At 27.5% G+C, this 21,208-nt stretch overlaps 1 protein-coding gene across 5 annotated transcripts in view; it reads right to left on the bottom strand.

The window, feature by feature from the left end:
• Window positions 1–21,208, bottom strand: part of LOC112597656 (nuclear factor 1 X-type) — a 148,143-nt gene that overhangs the window by 3,458 nt on the left and 123,477 nt on the right. For 3 of the 5 annotated variants that reach the window (XM_025343786.1, XM_025343784.1, XM_025343785.1), the window contains 6 exons: window positions 18,790–18,885; window positions 14,565–14,693; window positions 11,115–11,312; window positions 9,844–10,022; window positions 8,352–8,460; window positions 6,163–6,407 (listed from right to left, as the gene is read on the bottom strand). In XM_025343786.1, coding sequence (XP_025199571.1) covers window positions 6,163–6,407; window positions 8,352–8,460; window positions 9,844–10,022; window positions 11,115–11,312; window positions 14,565–14,693; window positions 18,790–18,885 — 956 coding nt within the window. The remainder of the gene's footprint in view (window positions 1–6,162; window positions 6,408–8,351; window positions 8,461–9,843; window positions 10,023–11,114; window positions 11,313–14,564; window positions 14,694–18,789; window positions 18,886–21,208) is intronic. The other 2 variants (XM_025343787.1, XM_025343789.1) reach the window with 1 other exon arrangement.

Below are 21,208 nucleotides of genomic sequence, written 5' to 3'. Positions count from 1 at the left end.
TTCAATCAACCATTTATTCACGATTTTTCCAAGAATTAAGCCCTAGGATAGAACTACAAAACTGCAATGGTTTCTTCTTGTATAATATAATATGTAGTTAATGTTTCTAATTAAATCTGTAAAATACCATATAAAATGGTTAAGTGCATTGACATCACATGATCCGATGAAGGATAAATATTTTATTTTTGAAATACTGTATCGACAATTGTAGTAGATTTAAAACTATATAATATAAGCGTACCTACCGTCATGATAAAATTATTTCATCGTTTACGCATGCGTTTATTTCGAAATCATTAAATTTTGTTTACATAAATAGATAACTGTGCCTATCTAAAAATGCATTATTCAAATCGAATTGACAAGAGTTCTGGTGCCTGTAATACATAGAGACGTCGAGAAAGAGAGTCAGTGTTTTTACACACTTCACGTAGATTAGTCTTAACTTTTTAAACTTAACCAAACCTTAGTTATCCAGTCAAATTCAAACAGTGTGTTTATGTAAAATATCGATTTACTTGGTCCGATAGCTTTGTAATGGAAACAAAACTAATACCTACTGAATGTTAGGCGTTCTTTGATGTATTATCATATTAGTTAGGATGTTTTTGAACTTTATATGTTTTTTTTTTAGTCATGCACTTTTTAGTTCAAACGATTTATCTTATATGATGTAAAATCAGTTGTATTAAATTATATTTTTAGGAATTTTTAGGAATAAATACTTGTTTAAAAAAAAAAAATTATTAGATATTTATAAATCATTTTTTTTTTATAAATTGCATACGAGATTGCGTAGTATTTTTTTGAATTTTAGATATCTTTGATAATATTTCAAAAACCTTAGATAAGTAAAAATAATATACATCCAGTATTATAAAAAATTAATAAAATTGTATTATTAAAATGATTATTATTCATTAATAGGTAACTATTTATTGTTAAAAATGTATACCGAGTTTATAGTTTTAATGAATAATAAAAAATACAATTTATAACCCACTTTATAATGTGATATTTCATTATTTTAGAGATATACTTAAGTATTTTATGAGTGTATCTGCATGTACATTTTTAGTTTTCAAATTCAAAAACATCCTAGCCTTAATTATTATTTACTATATTTAACACATGGCGTTAATATTACAATGTTGAAAAAGGATAAAAAGAAAGGCAAAAAATAAACCATTAGTTGCAGCAATGTTACAGCTATAGACGAGTATGTGTGTATTATTATTTGTTAAGAAACACACACACATACGCATACACACACACACATACACATAACGACGGATACTCAAATTCGCGGTAAATGGATATATTATAAGATAATAATTATTATGGTAATAACATTAAGACCCGTTTTAAACAAATATTCACGAAGAAAAAATAAATTTAAAATTATTATATTATGTTATTTTTACATCTCTGCGACTTCTTGGCACAGCTTTGGTCAAATGTCGACACGAAGACAAACGATTATCCTCGGCGCGCAATGAAAACAGGAGATAGAGATGTCGACGCCACTGCCGCATTACAACGTACATACACGTGTGTATGATTGTATAATAATTGTCCATGATTATGGGCAGACGTGTACAATATCATATTAAATCGTGTCGGTATTTTTTTTGTTAAAGGTGAAATTATTGTAAGAATAAAAATCGGTTTCACCGATTAGTTACTGCAGCCATGCGGACGAGGCAATAAAACACGGCATTTTTTTTTATGCGTTTATAAGTATGTATATGTACAATACAAGGAGTTTCAATATCACAAAACAGATTCTATTCACTACTACACATAGTTATACAAAAAGAAATATTTAGTATTTATATATATATATATACTTTGGTAGTTAAAAACGTATTGGTTTTACAAAATAATAATATAATAATATGTTGGTACAATATAATATATATATAAAAAAAAACAAAAACTTATTAGCATATTAAAACATAAATGAACGCACTATTATACAATTACACTCTAACTATAATATAATATTTATATTTATATATATATACTTATGATCTATGGAGTTAATTTTCATCAGAACAATAATATAATAATCGATATATTATCATAAAATATTATTGTTATACAACATAATCATTAAACGGTTTATTTTCTTGGTTTTAATTAATGGATTATTCATATTATATAATTACAATGCGTAAAATAAATGAATTATTACGTAACACAAACATCTATTAACAAACAGAAACAATAACAAAACAAATACATATCGTAATTATATATTATAATGCGTTTTCTAAATAATATTAGATACTACAGAAAGAATAATAATAATAAAAAAAAAAAATAAGCTGATCGTTCAACTTTACATATATACATCATTATTACACATTATTTAATTACTGGATGTTGTTGAATCGTAAAATATAAAATGAAAATAGAAAAAGTTAACTATTTCAATAATTGCATACTGCATAGACATAACGATTGATGAGTGGGAATAGCTGGGATGTCTTCGGTTTGTTTGTGCATGCAATATAAGAACCGATAGTAAGATTCTATAATCGAATAATATTCTATAATTATATTGTGTAACTACACATACCGTATACATGTAGTAATGGGCAATGGACATAGTCTATGAAGTACGAAATGGTTATATTTCAGGAAGATCGGTTTGTACATGTATTGTAAATATTTTAATAATATTATATCTATATTAAAATATTTTAATTACGAGGGGTTCGTTGTTCAACTGTGCTTTTAACGCGGTTTTTGATTTTTTAGTCATCTTATTCTACTCTAGCATAATATACATTATATGTGTCAAACTCGATATATTTATGGATTGTAAACAATATTATATTTAAAATATTTATTTATTTATTCATATTTTTGTCTCTATAATGTATTTTGCACAGCGCATATGAAATAAAAATATAACTATAAATCATTATCTGTATTTTATAGAATAGCATCTTTATATTATCGTTTCTATTTATAGTATATACAATATATAACTTATATAAAATAACGTGTATAGTATAATATTATTACATGTAATTCTCCTAGCGTGACCTACTGCCGACGAAACGCCGTCCTTGGCACGTAAGCGATGAATAATAAAAAAAAATGTTGAAAACGCTTACAAACTTTGCCTAGGTTTTTAATTTTCCACCGTTTACATGCATGTATGATGTATGTACCATCATAATATACAATTCTGAGGTCGACTATTTCCAAGTCCAAATGTGCCACGAAAACATTTCGAAACAATTTCGAATCAGACAGAAACCAAAACAACATCCCAAGAATTATAAAGGAATTTTTTTGATTTTTTTTTTTTTTTGTCAAGAATTTTGAGTTATCTGTCAGATATTTTACAGTAAGGTATATTTTTAGATATATACCTAATATAATTGAAATTATTCAATTTCACAATGAATGAAATGTCAGATGGCCGATTTTTATTTTAAATTGGTGTTAAAATGAAATTTTCAATGCATTTTAGCAATGCAAGTAATTTAGTGAGTATAATATATATACACATCATTGTAGGTATGCGAATTATTACTTGATCAATAGTTCAAGTCATATATAAGAGAAATACATACGATGCAGTCTCTTTGTATACCTACGCAATACATATTATAGTCATATTATTTTAGTAAACTGGAATTTCTGGTTCATGTTTGCAAGATTTTCAATTTTTTTTTTTATATCTTTCGTATTTAAATTTTTTGGATTGGAATTAATTTGCACAATAAATCGAACGAACGAGAAGACACGATAATATTGTAGAAGAGAATTTTACTGTTATGAAACATTTAATTTTTAAATGTCGTAACTTGTAATGAATTATAAAATATATTAAAAATTTTTAAAAAAATATCATTAAAAACTGCAATATCGAGAAAATTCCGCTAGAGGTAATTTTTTGGTTATAATAAATTAATTTTAGTTTACATTTGTAAAAAAAAATTCCAAAGAATAATTAACATTTTCAGAGTTAAGTTTTATATTATAACATTAAACATTAAAACGAAAAACATCAAAATATTTTTTCATTTTATTTAATCGACTAAACACATTACCAGTTACTGCTAAGAATTGAGAGAATGGTATACAAAAATAATGTTTTCAAAGTTCGACTAATAACCGTTCCACATATAAAATAACAATGTTCAAATCAGCAAGATATGATAATAAAAAACTGAATATCAAATGCTTGGGAATTTCGCGTTTTTTTAAAATATTTTGTCTTAACAAATAATTTACATGTACTAAGTTAATATAATATGGAAGTTTTAATAATCAGTTCTTACTATATGTGTTATTTATTCTCACAATTGTATTCGTTTTGATGAATGTTTCATTTCAAAATAATTGATGTTTAATTTTGTTCAATACTATGTAAACGCTATGGATGGAAATTTAATGATACAATAATAATTATAATATATTTGATAACGACAACGATGTAGTTATACATATATTATAATATAAGTCAAGGACGAAAATCTATATAATATTAATATAAACATATTTACAATGTCATCTGTGTATTAGGTTAGACACATACGACTAATAATGCAATGATAATTATAATAACTGTATAATAGTACTTATAAAATATTTTACAATAATAATAATAATAATAATAATAATAATAATGAATAAAAATAATAATAACACATAGGCTTATATATTATATATATAGGTACTACGTATAAGTATTTTACCTAATTTAATAACTGCATCTTTCTACCATGGGTATTTATTGCACTTTAGTATATTATTTACACTCACATTTACATTTATTGATTAATTTTATTAAACATTGTTATAATATTATTAAAACATAACAGAATGGCACATTTTAGTATTTGATGAACCTTCGTGGTCCACTTGTATATTTATGACGTTTAAACGTTTTACATAAATACAATATTACATATTTATTAATTATTATACTTATATAATTGCAGTATGTGCTAAATAGGTACGAAAACAATTATTTATTCTAACGACGATTATACAAAAAGAACAGTTATATACGATAATAATATTATTTATGTATTATAAGTTAAAAAAAAAAAAAAACAGAAAAATAAAAGTTATTGATCAGCGTGTGAATTACGCATCGTAATTATTATATTTTTTGATAAAAATAATAATAACGGGCTAACGCGTTTATAACAAGCGGTGAAAACGCAAATAGATGCAAAATAATACAATAATACGTATGTAATTTACAATTTTTACTGGATATAATTAATATCAAAACATAATTTTCATAGACGTAAGTATGTATTATATATATATATAAACAGACGATTTCGGGACCGTCTGTGGTTAAAACAAATAAAAAACGATAAAAAAAAAAAACAACAACAATAACAACAACAACAAACTATAAAACACGATAATACTGCCGGCTAAGCAAAGCTCGAACGGATAAATGGCACGCACTTTTCCGGGCAGAGTCTGTGTAGTATATTATTATTTTGGTGGTTACGTGACGTATATATTATTTACATAGGCACATAACATTGAATACGCGTGTGTGTGTGTATTTATATAATTGTATAATGGATCGTTGAACAGGTCGTTGAAATGCGAAGAATAGTACGCGTCGGATCTGAGTACGAAAAAAGTTCCAAAACTACGTAAGTCATTAGGTCCGAGAAAAATACGTGTACTCTGGCTAAAGTACGGTGGGTATTTATCATAAATGCTGATACATGGCTCGAACAGTCAAACCATCTGTAGTCCGACTTGCTAACCGGATTTTCGGCCACAGTAATAACAATGTCAATAATATGTAATATTCGATAACCGACGATAAATACGAGTCGACCGAGTTAAAATAATATGGTTTGCCATGACAATCGTATAAAATGAAACACGATAAAGTAATGTACTCGTGAAATCTTATAGGTATATGTGTGAAATAATAAATACGTCACATGCACGGGGCAAAAGGGTTGGGGGGGTGTGTTAGGTCATATTTTTGTAAAAAATATTGTTGTTATTGCGCAAAAACAAACGGACGAAAAAAACAAACTAACAAACAAACAAACAAACAAACAAATCAAAAATAATGGTAAAGTAAAAATAAAAATATTAATAATTTGACGGGTTGTAATCGTGAGCTGGCAAGTTGAACGTATACGGTACCTGGCCGTGTTGTATGTGCGAAAAATGGTAATCGCGGTTGGCAGACACGGTAAAAGGACTGCCGCCGGTCACCACGCTTCGGCCGCCGCCGGACAGTTGTGACTCGGATAGTTGACCGCTCATCGGCGGCGGACTTTGATCGGAATCTCTTCCACCACCCGGCGATCCGTCACCACCACCTCCGCCACCCATCGGTGGCGTGTTGGAAGTCGGTGGCGAGTTGGACGGAGCAATGGTCAGCTCACCTGCAACCGCACATGTGTCAAACGTCAATAATTGATAAGTACAAATCATATTATGACAGCAATATTATTGTTCACAGATTGGTTAGTAACATCTGAAAATATTATCATTTTCTATATATATAATATAGGTAATTTTTAGTATTCACGCTTTATACAGAACGATTTACCAAATATACTCATCCCCTTTCTTATTTTTGTACTATTTAAAGATATTCCTGTGGATACACAAACTTCTATTTTCCAAATGAGTATTCTACTTGTATACAGTTCATTATTTAACGGATAATCTTTCTGAAAACTCTGACGTAAAATTCAAAGTATATTAAGGATAATAAGACTATATTATGATTATAAGTTTGGAAGATATGACATTTGTAGATTATGGTAATTTTTATAATTTTATATCGTAAAATAAAAAAAAACAAAAAAAAAATTTTTTTTTTAAATACACGAATTTACTGAAAAATTTACTGTTAACTGTTTAGTCATAAAATAAAGCTAAAATGTATTTAATAAACATATTAATTGTACACATTTTAATGCAATGTTTGTGCTGTGCAAATATTATTATGGAGTAATAGGATATGTGGATTTTATCGAATGAATACGATGCTTAAAGGTAAGAAAAATAGGACGCAAAAAGGCCTAACCATGGAATATAATACATGCGTGTTCATCGTAGTGTGCGGTTATTGTGGCAATGTGCCATGTTTGAGAAATCGATTGCCGAGTACGAGATTTCGGACGACCTTTGAAACATAACTAATCTACTTATTCTTCTACGTTTCAGATGCATTGAAAATTAATGTAGATGATATGATAATTTTTTTAAGAATAATGTAAGAATGCTATTTAAATCTGATATTGTATTTTACAATAGATATATATAAAACTAAATAAAGAAAAACAAATTATAGAATAACTAAACAAATTTAGTAATAGGTAAGTTATAGTCAGTAAATATTAGTAAGCCAATAAGAATTATGTATATACACATAGAAAATTAGATTAAACTATGATAATAGGTAAATAAGAAATAAAATAAGACGAAGAGGGGTTCTTCAGTGGTGACTCCTCTATGCGGTTGCTGTATAGAACACCATGGTTTATTAAAGTGGTTATATTTTAAATTGTGTGTGTTTCATTTTCATATTTTGTGATCGGCGTATACGACATTACTATTACATAATTGATGGGCATGATCGTCAAAAAGATGATTTCCAATAAATTAATTAATTCTTTGATAGTTAACAGGTAACATGTGAATTGGTTCCAATGAACTTTCATTTACATAAGAAACTTTTTTCAACAATAGATGAAATTGATTAATCACGTGAGAATGTATAATAAGCAGGGTGATCGAACGATCATTATTTTAAAATCTATTAAGGTTTAAAAAAAATTTTTTTTTATATAACTTATGTTCAGGTTAAATAATATTTTTTTAAAATATTATATTTTAATCATTATGATATTTTAAGTTTTTTATTTTTTTTTATTACTGGATACATTTTTAGTTTTATATTATGAAGTAGAATATTTACAGAGTATTTAGATACCATAAAAATCGAAATTTATATGAGTAGTTTATCGGTTTAAGTATTTAAAGTTTAAGTCAGTTGAGTGAGAGGAACAGGGAACACCACAAATTTAAAATTTAAAATATAAATAGCATTCATACGAAAAATTCATGAAAACATGGATTTATACGCCAACAAAAATATACAAAAGTATGCAAAATAAGATATCAAATTTGAACTATAAATAAAACAAAACAAATTTTGTCCAATTTGATCAAATCTATTTTCTTTTATGGTATACCACAGAAAAATATGCAAATGCATTAAATTCATAGTACTATTTATCATATACCTAATTATTAAAGATGCGTACACTTTGCGCTTATTCGACATTCATTAGTGATTTAATTGTGTAACAACTTACCTGTAGATCGAATGATAGCTACTGGCCTCGCCATAGGCGGTGGAGGGGGTGGTGGTAGCATGGTACTTGGATAATATTGTGCCATTTTTGGACTTCGTGTGGGTCCCGACTATAATGCAATAGAGAAAACAAAAACGGTGTAAATTAGTACATATTTTTGGAAATAGTATACAATTGTAGACTACACATAATATGATAAATTCTATATATTATACAATGTATTCTAAAATTTTACGACAAACGGTGTCAAAATTAGCATTATACCCGTGTGTTAACCTAAAGTTAAAACTTTTAAATATTTTACTGTATAATATATATGTATAAATATGTATAAATTAATGTAAAACCTGATTTCCATAGGCCCATCCCTACGTGGGGCATAAAAAAAAAACAGTAAACGGTAATTAATAATCATTATTAAGTGAAATCAATATAATACACTTGCTACATTATGTACATAATATTATACATAACTAATGGCAAAATATATGACATTTATAAGAGGGACAATTTCATATTATAATTTATAACAAACATGTATTATATTAGTTTTATTTATGAAAATGGAATTTAATTCCAAGTAGGTGTACATTATTATTTATTATCATCACCATCAATATAATTTGCAATCCGTATAAAAAATTCAGATATTTACTAATTTAAGATTTAAGTATCAGTGAGCAAATTTTTATCAAAAATATTATACAAATGAAACCTTAACAAGTAAAATAAGAGGGGAGAGAATAATTCAACTAAACGAACTATAAATCAGTAGGTATGTTAATATGTGTGATGAAAAATGTTTTTTTTTTAAACTATAATCAACCAAATATACTATATATTTTTGAATTTTTTTTCGTACACTATTCTCTTTGTCAACTTCAAATGATAATCGATATGTAATTAACCAGTGACTAATAAGTAAGGGTTAAAAGTTTGAAATTATATAAATTATTTATATATATATTTAAAATTGTAGTATACATCGTGTTTAAAATGTCTTGTATAACTCTATAATTATCTCCATGGAAAATAAATATATTTCAATGAAGTTTTTTAAATAAAAATGTATAGGAAATTTATACTAATAAATTGGAATTTTCTTATAAATTATTTTTGAAAATAAATAATTGAATTGTATTGAAAAGTCACATAGATTATTGGGGAAAAACAAAAGTTTTAGGAAATAATATAACTGAGTTAAATTATTGTTTATACAAAATTTATAAAAATGAAAAAGGCAAGCAGTTCATTAACACATAAACACGCTTAAGTTAATTTAAAATTTATATAATATGTGGTGACTTGAGTAAGTATATAATATATGTTTGTTCAATATTTGCTATATTGGAAATTTTGTATATAATACTGAAAATCGGGTGTTAAATGTGTATATATAAAACGTTAATATTTTGAGGTACATTAATTACATAATACATAATAATAATAAGTACATAATATTATTTTTTTCATATTTTGTGATATTACATACCTGTGCGCCTTGAGAACTTTCTGCTTCTTGACACACAAATGTGACAAAGTCCGAAAGTGTATCATGCCCGTTCTCTGGGTACTTGGCTGGACTGTGTTGTTCTGGTCCCGATGTCGCCGAACCGTAATAATTGGCAGACGCTAAGGACGCTATGCTTCCTGTGTGTTGGCCAGGAATACCTATATAATTGTTTTTTATATGATGAATACAATATAAGTTATTCAAAGAGAGAGAGTTAATGAAAACATTAACTTGTGTTGTTAAGTTGAGTCAACGTCAAAACTTTAAACTATATTATAGCAAACTGTTTACAACAATATATTTAATACTAAAAGTTTAAAGTTAATAAAAGGCAGCTTGACTTAGTTAATAAAAAGTTAGTTAGATTTATTTTCAATTATTAGGTACCACTGGGTCATACATATTGTGATTGAGCAACTTTTGTTTTTTTTTTTTTTTTGAATAATTCTTAAATATTTTGTTAAAAATACATTTTTTATTATTCCATATTGTTGTACACTATAGCGTCTAGCTATAACAATAGCTTACATGTTTAAGACAACTAAATGATTAAATCAAGAATATTTATTTGTTTTATTATATTTAAAATCATTATTGATTAAAGAGAGGTAAAACAATAAAAAAAAAAATTGATTAACTTTTATTACAGTTGTACAGATATAAATAAATATGATTTAAACTTAACATAATATAATTTATCAAATTAACTGGAAAAAACTAGTATTATTTTTTAAAATTAATTTTTAATTAGTTAGTTTAGTTAGAAAATTAAATAGTTAGATATTAAAAAAAAATTATTGTTTTATAACTTAAGCTTTAGATTTTATAACAATTAAGTTAGCTTTTTATTTTTTATACTACATATATCTTATTTGTACATATTATATAATAATATGTTGTGAATCTATGTACAGTTTTCAGTCGATGATTATTATTATTTGATAGACATTGTATTAGATACAATTATACAAATAAATATTTATAGTTATTTTCAAAGTTGTAGAACATTGTAAACTGTTATACAGTACTACAATATAATATAATTATTCATTTTATTTTTTTCAATCGGAATCTGATGAGTGCAAGAACATCTTCAATGAAAAATATTCATGTAATTAAATTATATACGTTGACATATATTATATATAAGAGTATAGCAATTAATCAATTTATATGCATTAATATTAATTGCATGTTAGTATTGATACATTTTCTGTTAAAAAAAGAAACAAATGAATATAAAAATGTACCATGATCGATGTCAGAGTGCCAACTGGTTTGACTAGATAGAGATGCTGGACTTTGGCCATAATATGTGATCTCCGAACTGGATTTATCCCTCTGACCACCTAAATCGATCTCTGTATCTTCTGCGGAGCTCATTCTTCGCATTCGTTTGATTCTGGGCTCGTTTAACGGGCTTTGTGTCCTCTGAATCGACATCGGGCCTAAAGAAAAAAACAATTATGATTGATTTGTATCGAGTATTGATGTATACGTACACGTAGGTAAATACATTTAAAAAAAAGTTGCAAGTGTTTTATGTGCACTATTCGAAATGAATCGTATACTATTATAATATAATAAGTATGTTATACACAAATAATTCTTATAAGTTTTCTTGTCAACCTGTAACGACTATACACGACTATACAGCTTTGATAGAAATCATAATGTTATCAATTATTATTTTATGTATATGTAGATAAGCTAAGTATTAAGTTGTAATCTCTACACCTAATATATTGATTTGTTCATCTTACTGCCTGAAGTACATGCATGCCTTTCTAATTTAATAAAAATTAGAATGTACATTGACAAGTTCAATACGAAAACATACTATTTCTATTAAAAGTCGCTACATTTAATATATATAGACAACAGTGATATACCGACTCAACAGTAGATAATCGCGATTCATGGATCCATAATACATTTATTCTGTCTTGAAAGTATAATAGTGTATTTAGAAATTTACTATAAATTTACTTGAAACAATAAAATTATTGCCACATTTCTCATTACCAAAAATAATATAACTACCAATTTTATAATACCTTACCAGTCATATTAATAAAGGTTTTATTATGTTTAGAATAATAGTACGTATTAAAATAAATTATGTGGTTATATGGGTAGGTTTTAGCTATGGAAAATCAGAAAATATTATCGAACAATGTAATAATATTAGTGATGGTTGACTGTTTCAATAAATCTGTTGTCTCAAAGTAAAGTAAATTAATGTTATCAATTTTAATTGTTTAGAAAATAAATTTATCACCCAATGTAATTTCGAAACCTTGCGCTAGGGCAGCTGGTTCTATCGCTTAAGTACTTAAATACACCATTCACCATATTAAATGTGCTAGATACACTGGATATCGAATAAGAATCAATTTAATGTAATTATATAAATTAAATATTTTATAATTTTATGTTTTTTTTATTATAGATTATACAGTACCTAATAATTTTAAAAGTATATGTACCTATTGTGTATTTGTGTGGTATGTGTAATATAACGATAAATATTTTAACTGTTTCAGAAATTTTTAACATACATTTTAGGACCTAATAAAACATTTATCCTCTGGATTGCAAATTAGTAAATATCGTAGAATAAATGCAGATTTTTTTTTTTTTTTGTAAAATTAATGTATAAAATGTGAGCTGAATGGTATAATACATATATAGTATTTATTTATTTTATTATTACACTCACCTAGTTTTAATAGCCAACTGGTTAATTTATTGCGAACGAGATAATATTGCCAAGGTATAGGGTAATGCGAATAATGCGCGTAGCATAATAAAATATATTATATCCTATACATTATGTAAAGGTATACCTAACCTATACGATATATTGTATAAATGGTCGCTTTCGTGTATCGTCCGTTTTGATACCTAATAAGGGAAATCCCGAACAATGTGAAGAACTCGTTCATTTATCCTTCATCTTGGAAACATTTTTTTTCACACTACGCGCATTATTATTATATTATAATATGCACGTACCTACATTATGTACATGGGCGCAGACGATATAACTATTATACCTATTGGTCGCGCGAGATAACAATCACTCCGACAATATTATAACCACGGTACATACATACTTTATACAGATAAATCTACACACACACACACACACACACACACACACGCACGTGCGTCTTAATAACTATATTATATAGATATAGATCCCGCAGCACCGAACGATCCAACCGCAATACACCAGATCGATACACGCGTATGATAAACACGTCGTCAGCTATCGTGTCACGCGCTTAATATATTACATATTTGAACTTATATATTGGGACGTGGGAAAAGTACGAGGAAACGCGACGGCGGCTGGAATATACGCATCTCACTATAATATAATTTTTTTCCTAAATCACACGTTTATACCTACATTATCGACATTTATGTACCCGACGCTTTTAATTTTTGCGAGACAAACGCAGCTTCACTTTTACCGGACAGAGAACAAGATATAAAAATTACACACATAACCCCCCCCCCCCCCCACACACACACACATAAGAGTATTGTATTTATATGCCCTATGAAAATCGTGCCTGATGACAACATAATTAATCATTTTTAACGACATATGTATATAATTTGTTTGTGTAATTTTATTAGTTATATCATTTAAAAAGATAAAATACATTATATACTAAGCATCGCTATAGTTTATTACTCCATAAAATAATGTCGAAAAAACGATGCTGAAAATAATAATTAAATAACACTGTTCATTGTTGCGCATATAATACGATTCCAAAAACTAAAATGTCATCAATCCAATAAAGTTTAGCAAATCCTACTGCACTGGTGCTCTTGATCTTGGCGATAATATATTATGAATACTGTTATTCCACCGAACTACAATTTTTTTGTAAAAAGAAAGTTTGAGCTTATTACAATTTGTAACACTTCAAATGATTAATTTTTAAAATTTCCCAGCGTATTTTTAGAAAAAATATCAAAAAACTGCTAAATAACTGATCGTAAAGATAATCAATAAGTGTACAATGTACAGATAATTTTTGAGTAAACAGAATTTCTTGGATAACTTAAACTCTTAAACTTTTATATACTGTGAATATCTGCCTATAATACATAGTGACTAGTCAAAATATAAACAAAAATGTCTTTGTACAAAACATTTTCTATACTGATTTTTATCAACTTATTGAATATTATTATACTTGAGATTGACATTTTATATTTAATTGTAAATAATATTTAAGAATCTGAAAACATTTGCTAGTTTTATGGGTGTTTGCTTATGCATTAATGTTATTAACATAGAAATTAATAATTATATGGTCTATTCACCACTTTGTATCATTCATCAGTTAAATGAAATTTTTCTAAAAATATTTTGTTTTAAGACATTTTTGTTATAAGATTTTAAAGATATTCTAACATGGTACTCGAATACATTATATATTATCATAACAATGATTAAAACAAGTTATTATTCTTGTTATTTAAGTTTAAGTGTACACAGTATACGTCATAGTGGTTTATTTGATTTCAAATGTTTGCAGTGCGATGTTGATATTGGGTAATAATTATAGTAATGATTTTTAACTTGTTTAGTCTTAACAGAGTATACTCGTAAAAACACGAAATTAATGGATATAAATACTTTATAAAATAGTATCATATTAAATAAAACTCACTGTAACTGCCAGATGCCATGATGGATGAGTGGTCGCCTGGCGGGGTGAAGCTGCTGCAATAATACCCTGGGTTTTCGATTTTGATAATGTTCATTGGTGGCATACCATTTGGATTCTGAATTATAGACGCTGTAAAAGAGAATTTTAGAGAATCCGTTTTAAAAATATATAGGTCATATTGGTTCACTATAAATATAATATCAATGTTAAAATATATATTATCAAAACGTAAAATACTATGCTTAACAAAAATGTAATGTAACGTATAAACTGTTACGGCCGAACTACTAAATTTATAAATATAACTTCTAATGCAATTAATTTCTGTCCATATGGTTTATATTATATTGATTTACGAGATTCGTATAACATGAGGTATAATAATGTTTATATTTTCTGTAAATTATTAAACAAATATGGTAAATCGTTTTAAATACCTAATAAATTAACGTTTTCGTTCTATTCAAACGAATTATTATATTATATTATATAAAATAATGAAATTCATACTCTCACACATAATATATAATACGTATAATGTATATACAGTATACACTATATAATATATATAATACGTATATATTATATATTATGTGTGGGTATATATATATGCAACATGTATATGAAATTGATATCGCGGTGCATAATCCGTTGGTTTGTTTAATATATTTGTCGAAAACGAGAACACGGTAAAAAGACAGTAAGTATAAGTTGCGCGCGCAATGACCCGTAGACGAAGGCGAGCTGAAAATTGTCGAGCTTAGGGTGGTCGCGTGTTTTGACCATTATAGGAATTAACCGTGAAACCAGGCGAACTCATCGACTCATTCGCTTACTTTCTTCTACTCTGTCTCTCGTAAATCGCAATCTCAATCCCTCTCAAATCTTTATGTCGTCGGCGATCGTCGTATATTTTGTGGTATATCCCGTCGAAGACTATATTATTACATTATTACATTATTATATACAAAAAGCAAACAATTGTCGAGTTTTGCATCTGAACATTTCGGTCGCACGTGTGTATGCGCGGAAAATGATACGTCACCCCTTTACTTGCGGATAATATCATACATATACATGTGCGTGTGTGTGCGTGCCGTCTCTCCTCGGTCTAATCCTTAAAAGGGGCAATGTTGTGTGCCAGCAAATGTTGCGGATACCAATGGATGACTTACGACTTTGAAACAGACGATCTTCCTATACAGTGGCGGTGGCAGAGCTCGCACGCGGCGAGGGTGGTGTATTGTAGGTGGATAGGCGGTGAGCACCACGCATTAAGATACACATACAAACATGCACATACACAGAATATACATATTATTATGAGGAGGTGATATGTACATAATATGCAGCCGCGTACTGTGTAAAATGTTTTAATATACGAGGAAAGATAAATACTTAAAAAAAAAACCGCAAAATCGTGAGTTTTTGATGTATAGTGCGGTAGCAGCGGCCTCTGATTACGAGGTGAACAGGAAAATCTAGGCAGACCGTTTAAAATAATTTATATAATTTTAAATTACAAATAATCACATTGAAAAACTGAGCATCTGTTAAGCAAAATTACATATAATAAATATATTGCACAGGGTATCAAAGTGGTTAAGTCGTAATATAACTTAAATAGACGTGCAAACGAGTTTAATATAATAATGTATTATATATATTTTGTGATTGAATTGAAACTGTAGTTTGACAGTGATTTTATATTAAAATTCACAGGAAATTAAAATATGTTATCTCTTAAAAGTTATAAGTTATAATTTATTGTACTATAATAAATTATTTATATGGTGGAAAAAGATCTGTTCCTGAAAATACGTATAATCATTATAGAAGTTCGTATTACATTAATCTCGTAATCATTGTAATAGATCGATTTAGTTAATTGGAACTCAAATACTTTCGTTGGAAAAAAATTTAGATTAGGCAGATATTGTAAGAAAGTTTTTATCCTATCTAGCGCTGGGAATTTCAAATTGTAAATTTTTAAAGTTAATTAGTGAGGTAGATATTATTTGACAAAATATTATCTTTAAAATACGTTGAAATATCTGTTGCGACTATATAATTTATCGACGAACTCTTCATACTGAAATACAACTAAAATATAATTAAACCTATAGTGTATTTCTTCGATACACAATAATATTTTCAACGAAACTTCCCTTTTATTCTAACGATTATACATTATATTATTTAAATTATTATTATAAACTGTAGAAATACGACTTCGTATCATCGATTTAAGTTCATTCCACATATAAAATCATCCTAATATATTAATCCGAATAAACATTTTCTTTCTTCTGAAATCGCTGTAATATAACACAATATACTGTGCAAGTCAGACTACTTGTATATAAATATATATATATATATATATATATATATATAATTTATACTACATAAAGAATAAGACTTTGAACCGATGTAAATAGTGTTTGGGATACGTTATAATCATTTTTGACGTTATTGTTCACAGACGTATTTTCTACGTTTTACGATTCTGAAATCGCAAGCAAAAATACATCTCTTGAAATGCGTATGGTTCAAATTTTAAATGCATTTTTTCAACCGTGAAAAATGAATCGTTATTTAATATGTCGAAGGCACGCATATGGGCTATAAATTTAGTATACATTTCGAGAAAAATAAAATAATTTATTATTTGAAAACTTGTCATTTAATATAAATTCATGTACATTCATAGACATTTAAAATTAACTTTTTTTATGATTCAAATTAATATAATATTATACAATTAGTATTGATTTTATGCATAGTTGACCATTTGTTTATCGTTTATGACTCAATTTATAATCGAAAATCAACTGTAAATGTCAAGATAGAGAATACTGTCGTATAATTCTGCGGCAAATAAAACTCTCCTCAACAAAAAATCGTAACCACTCAACTTTTTTTATTCAATTTATCATAAAATATCAAAAATCAACCCTCCGATTAATAAAAATTAAACATATTAATGTAATATAAGTGTCTAACCTAAAATGTTAAATCTGACAACTCATTAGAAAAATTGTATAGAACAAAATCACATCCTGTAACTCATTCACTGTAACTAGTGCAACGCGCTTTGAGTTCTAGGTCGGTTTTCGTGATTTTTTTTTTTACTCTCATCAAAACTACTAGATTTATTAGTATACGTTATATTTTTACGAAAGCCATGTGCTAGTCGTTGATGTATACTAGTAATAATAATAATAATAATAAGCCGCACGTGTATATATTAATATATCAATCAATATTGTATTATTAGAGTCCGAGGGTGATTGAAACGCTTTTGTACGGCGAAAACGAAGCGTTGTCGGTATATGAACATCATTATATAATAATAGTGAAAGTTAGTTATTGAGTTATTGAAAGTTGTATTTGATTTTATTGTTACAATGATGACGGTTAGGTAGTTTAAGTATTGATGGCCCGGGTTGGTCGAGCACGCGATTAATAAAAACATGATATATCATAATTTATGTTTACTTTTTTAGTATCAATAAGTAACGATTTTAGAATTTAATAATATATTATTATTATTACGTACGACCGTTAAGCAACATTCATTAATACCGAAATTTGTTTTGTTATAATATCATATCACCATATAAACGGAAATTATTATATGAATGTACATTATGTCGTCTGTAGATATGATCAGCTGTAAATGCAATACATATTTCTTGTACTCAATACTGATTGAATTGTACATCGTGCAACATGCTGATAAATTATAATTCGTGTGACATCGTAACGTATTAAAATATTATATATCATCAAATTGTCAAGTACTCGAGTGACGCGTGGTGTGTACTGTGTACATTATAACAGCAGAGATATTCATAATTAATTGGTGTAATGAAAAACCGTTCTTTTGGTATAACTTTATGGTGACGGCGATAACAATGTAGGCACCTAGTAACCTAGTATTTTTTTACTCTTTGTCAAAATAACGTGAAATTTAAAAAAAAATCGTGTGGATAAAAAGGTAAAAGATACATGTGGCTCATTTTTATTTTTCGCTCTATCTGTGCATGTATAATATATAGCTTGTATTATTGTTATATACGTTTGCGCCATATTATAACAGTGACTAGTGTATATAATATATTATGTTTTAAATATATACGGTCACGGGCACATAACCCTCTCCTATGACTGCAATACCTATATTATTATTATTATTATTATTATTTTTGTGGTTCCCTACCTTTGGAAAGCCTCCAAAGTTCTTTGGACGAAAAAACTCCGGTCGCTAAAATGTTATCGTTGCATACCACACCGTTATAGGGGTTGTGCGAATAGCCTGCAACAAACCAGAAAAAAAATATGAAAACAACCGTTGAACAAAATAAAACGTGTGTGAAATGAAAAAAATGTAGATATCTATTGATTATAGTATCTCCGAATGATAACTATAATATGACTAGCTCTTTTTATTTTGACTTTATTTCACTCCCCACCCTCTCATGTTTTTACCGTCACAAACTTAGCCGATACGTGCCAGTGCAATGAGTGTATAGGCGGGTGGATGTAGTACAAAAACGTTTTTGAAGGAGAAGAATCCGTTGGACGTCTGAGAGTTCTACGACCGAAAATGACGTCGACGACGGTTTAAAGGCCTAGACGTCCGTTGAATTTGAAGAATTAACTCTAGCACGTGCATAATAAACAATGTACACGTAATAATATGTACTATATGGATAAGACGCCACCCACCGGAGATATCAAATTAAATCCTATTTACGAACGAGCCCGAGTCACATACATACACATATATACACAATACACTGCCATACATTATAAACGATGCCGAGAGAACGGACGTAAAATATTAATTACATTATATTATGCGGATTCGTAAAGGGGGTGAACCGTATAATGATGTCTATGTGCATATATTACTATGTGTTAGTCTACCGGGTACACGCGATTGCGGCGTGACGCCACCGCCGTTGCGGTTTTAAGTGGTCGTCGGAATGAGAACGTTTATCTGCAGCGGACTGCAGAACGTGTATTATTATAATGTGTAGTATACGTTGCAGATGCTATCGACACAATCTATAAATGTTATATCTGCATTTTTATATATTTATTGTAGTGGATTCCAACTTGATAAATCATCTAAACAAATATAGACGTTCGTAGTATCATTATTCATTTATCATTATACATAGATACGTGTATCATGTCATGTTTTCCAATAGCCGACGAATAGAGTATAAAATTATTTATTAAATTTTACTCATGCATAATAAACATATAATAATCGAAAGAATGTTTTATGTCTTTACATATTATATGACTATATTACATACAAGTTTAAGTTAACGGATAAATAGATATTTTAGCAATAATTGAGTCACTTTTGAAAAAAAAAAAAAAAAAAATTAAGTTTACATAATTTATGATATTGTTTTGTGTTAAGCTATTAACGCTTTGATTTTTATTTTATTTTTTAATTTTTTGTTGTTATACAGTATTTTTCAACACAAAAATGTATCAAATAAATAGTATATGAGAAAGTTCTAATCAAACGGATTAATAATTTGATCACACATATACCAATAGTTATTTTTTACGCGAAATCACTTCGGTATAGACATATTGACTTGTTTATTGAATTTAATTACCAATATTTAAAAATACCCTTTAACATTTACTGGAAAATTACATTTGTGTATTACATTTTAAAACTGTTTCTAAATACGTTTATTTTAATATTTATATAACTATATAATACTGGTATGTATGTAATCGTAGATTCTCAGTGTTGATAGATATTAAACGACATGATGCAGACCGTTGCTGTACATTATTTATTATGGTTATCGCAAGTATATATTAACTAAAATACAAACAACACGCGTGTTTGGTTTTTATTTCATCCGAGTACTATTCGGTAACATTATATAATGTATACAACACGAAATTCTCAAAACTTCAAATAAAAAATATTATAAGAACTTCAAGTATATTAAATATTTATCAATGACCTTTATGCCTAATTACATTGTTTACCATAACACATCCACCGTATGATAAACATGAATCATATTATTCAATTATTTAATTACTTCAAAATCAATGGATGAATAGTATAAACTATTAAGAACTTATTGTTATTTCTATATTTATTAAAATGAAAACAAACAAAAAATATTATTTTTTTTTTTAGAAAAATATTGTTTATTAATGAATTAAAAATATGCATGTTAATTTACTTAAAGTGTTTTTGAAATAATAAGTGTTTTGCGTTAAATAAATATTGCTTCGTCTAGTAGATACGATTGATTTTGTTGTACTTTCTAGTTTCTACCTAAATGTCATTAAAAATCTCCTCTCGAATGGACTTCTACCACACCATCCAACATCACTTCAGTCAATAACAACAGTTAATACTTACCCTAGTTAAATCTACGGAAGCTTATTAATTATTATTTTAATTTTCTTATCAGCTATTATCTTATAGTTGTAGTTATTATTTTTATTTTACCTATTTTTAGAATATTTTCATAAATTTTCAATATAACCTTCCAATTTCAAGACACCACTCGGCAAACTTATTCTGAATATCAAAATGTGCTGACAAGCTATTAGGTAAAGTTAGAGCAATAACTAGTTGTATT

The sequence above is a fragment of the Melanaphis sacchari genome, unplaced genomic scaffold, assembly GCF_002803265.2.
Source record: "Melanaphis sacchari strain LSU unplaced genomic scaffold, SCAv2.0 Contig436_pilon_pilon, whole genome shotgun sequence".
In the NCBI taxonomy this organism is placed as follows: Eukaryota; Metazoa; Arthropoda; class Insecta; order Hemiptera; family Aphididae; genus Melanaphis; species Melanaphis sacchari.
Note: the sequence above shows the minus strand (reverse complement) of the source record. Positions and strands in the feature narration are given on the sequence as shown.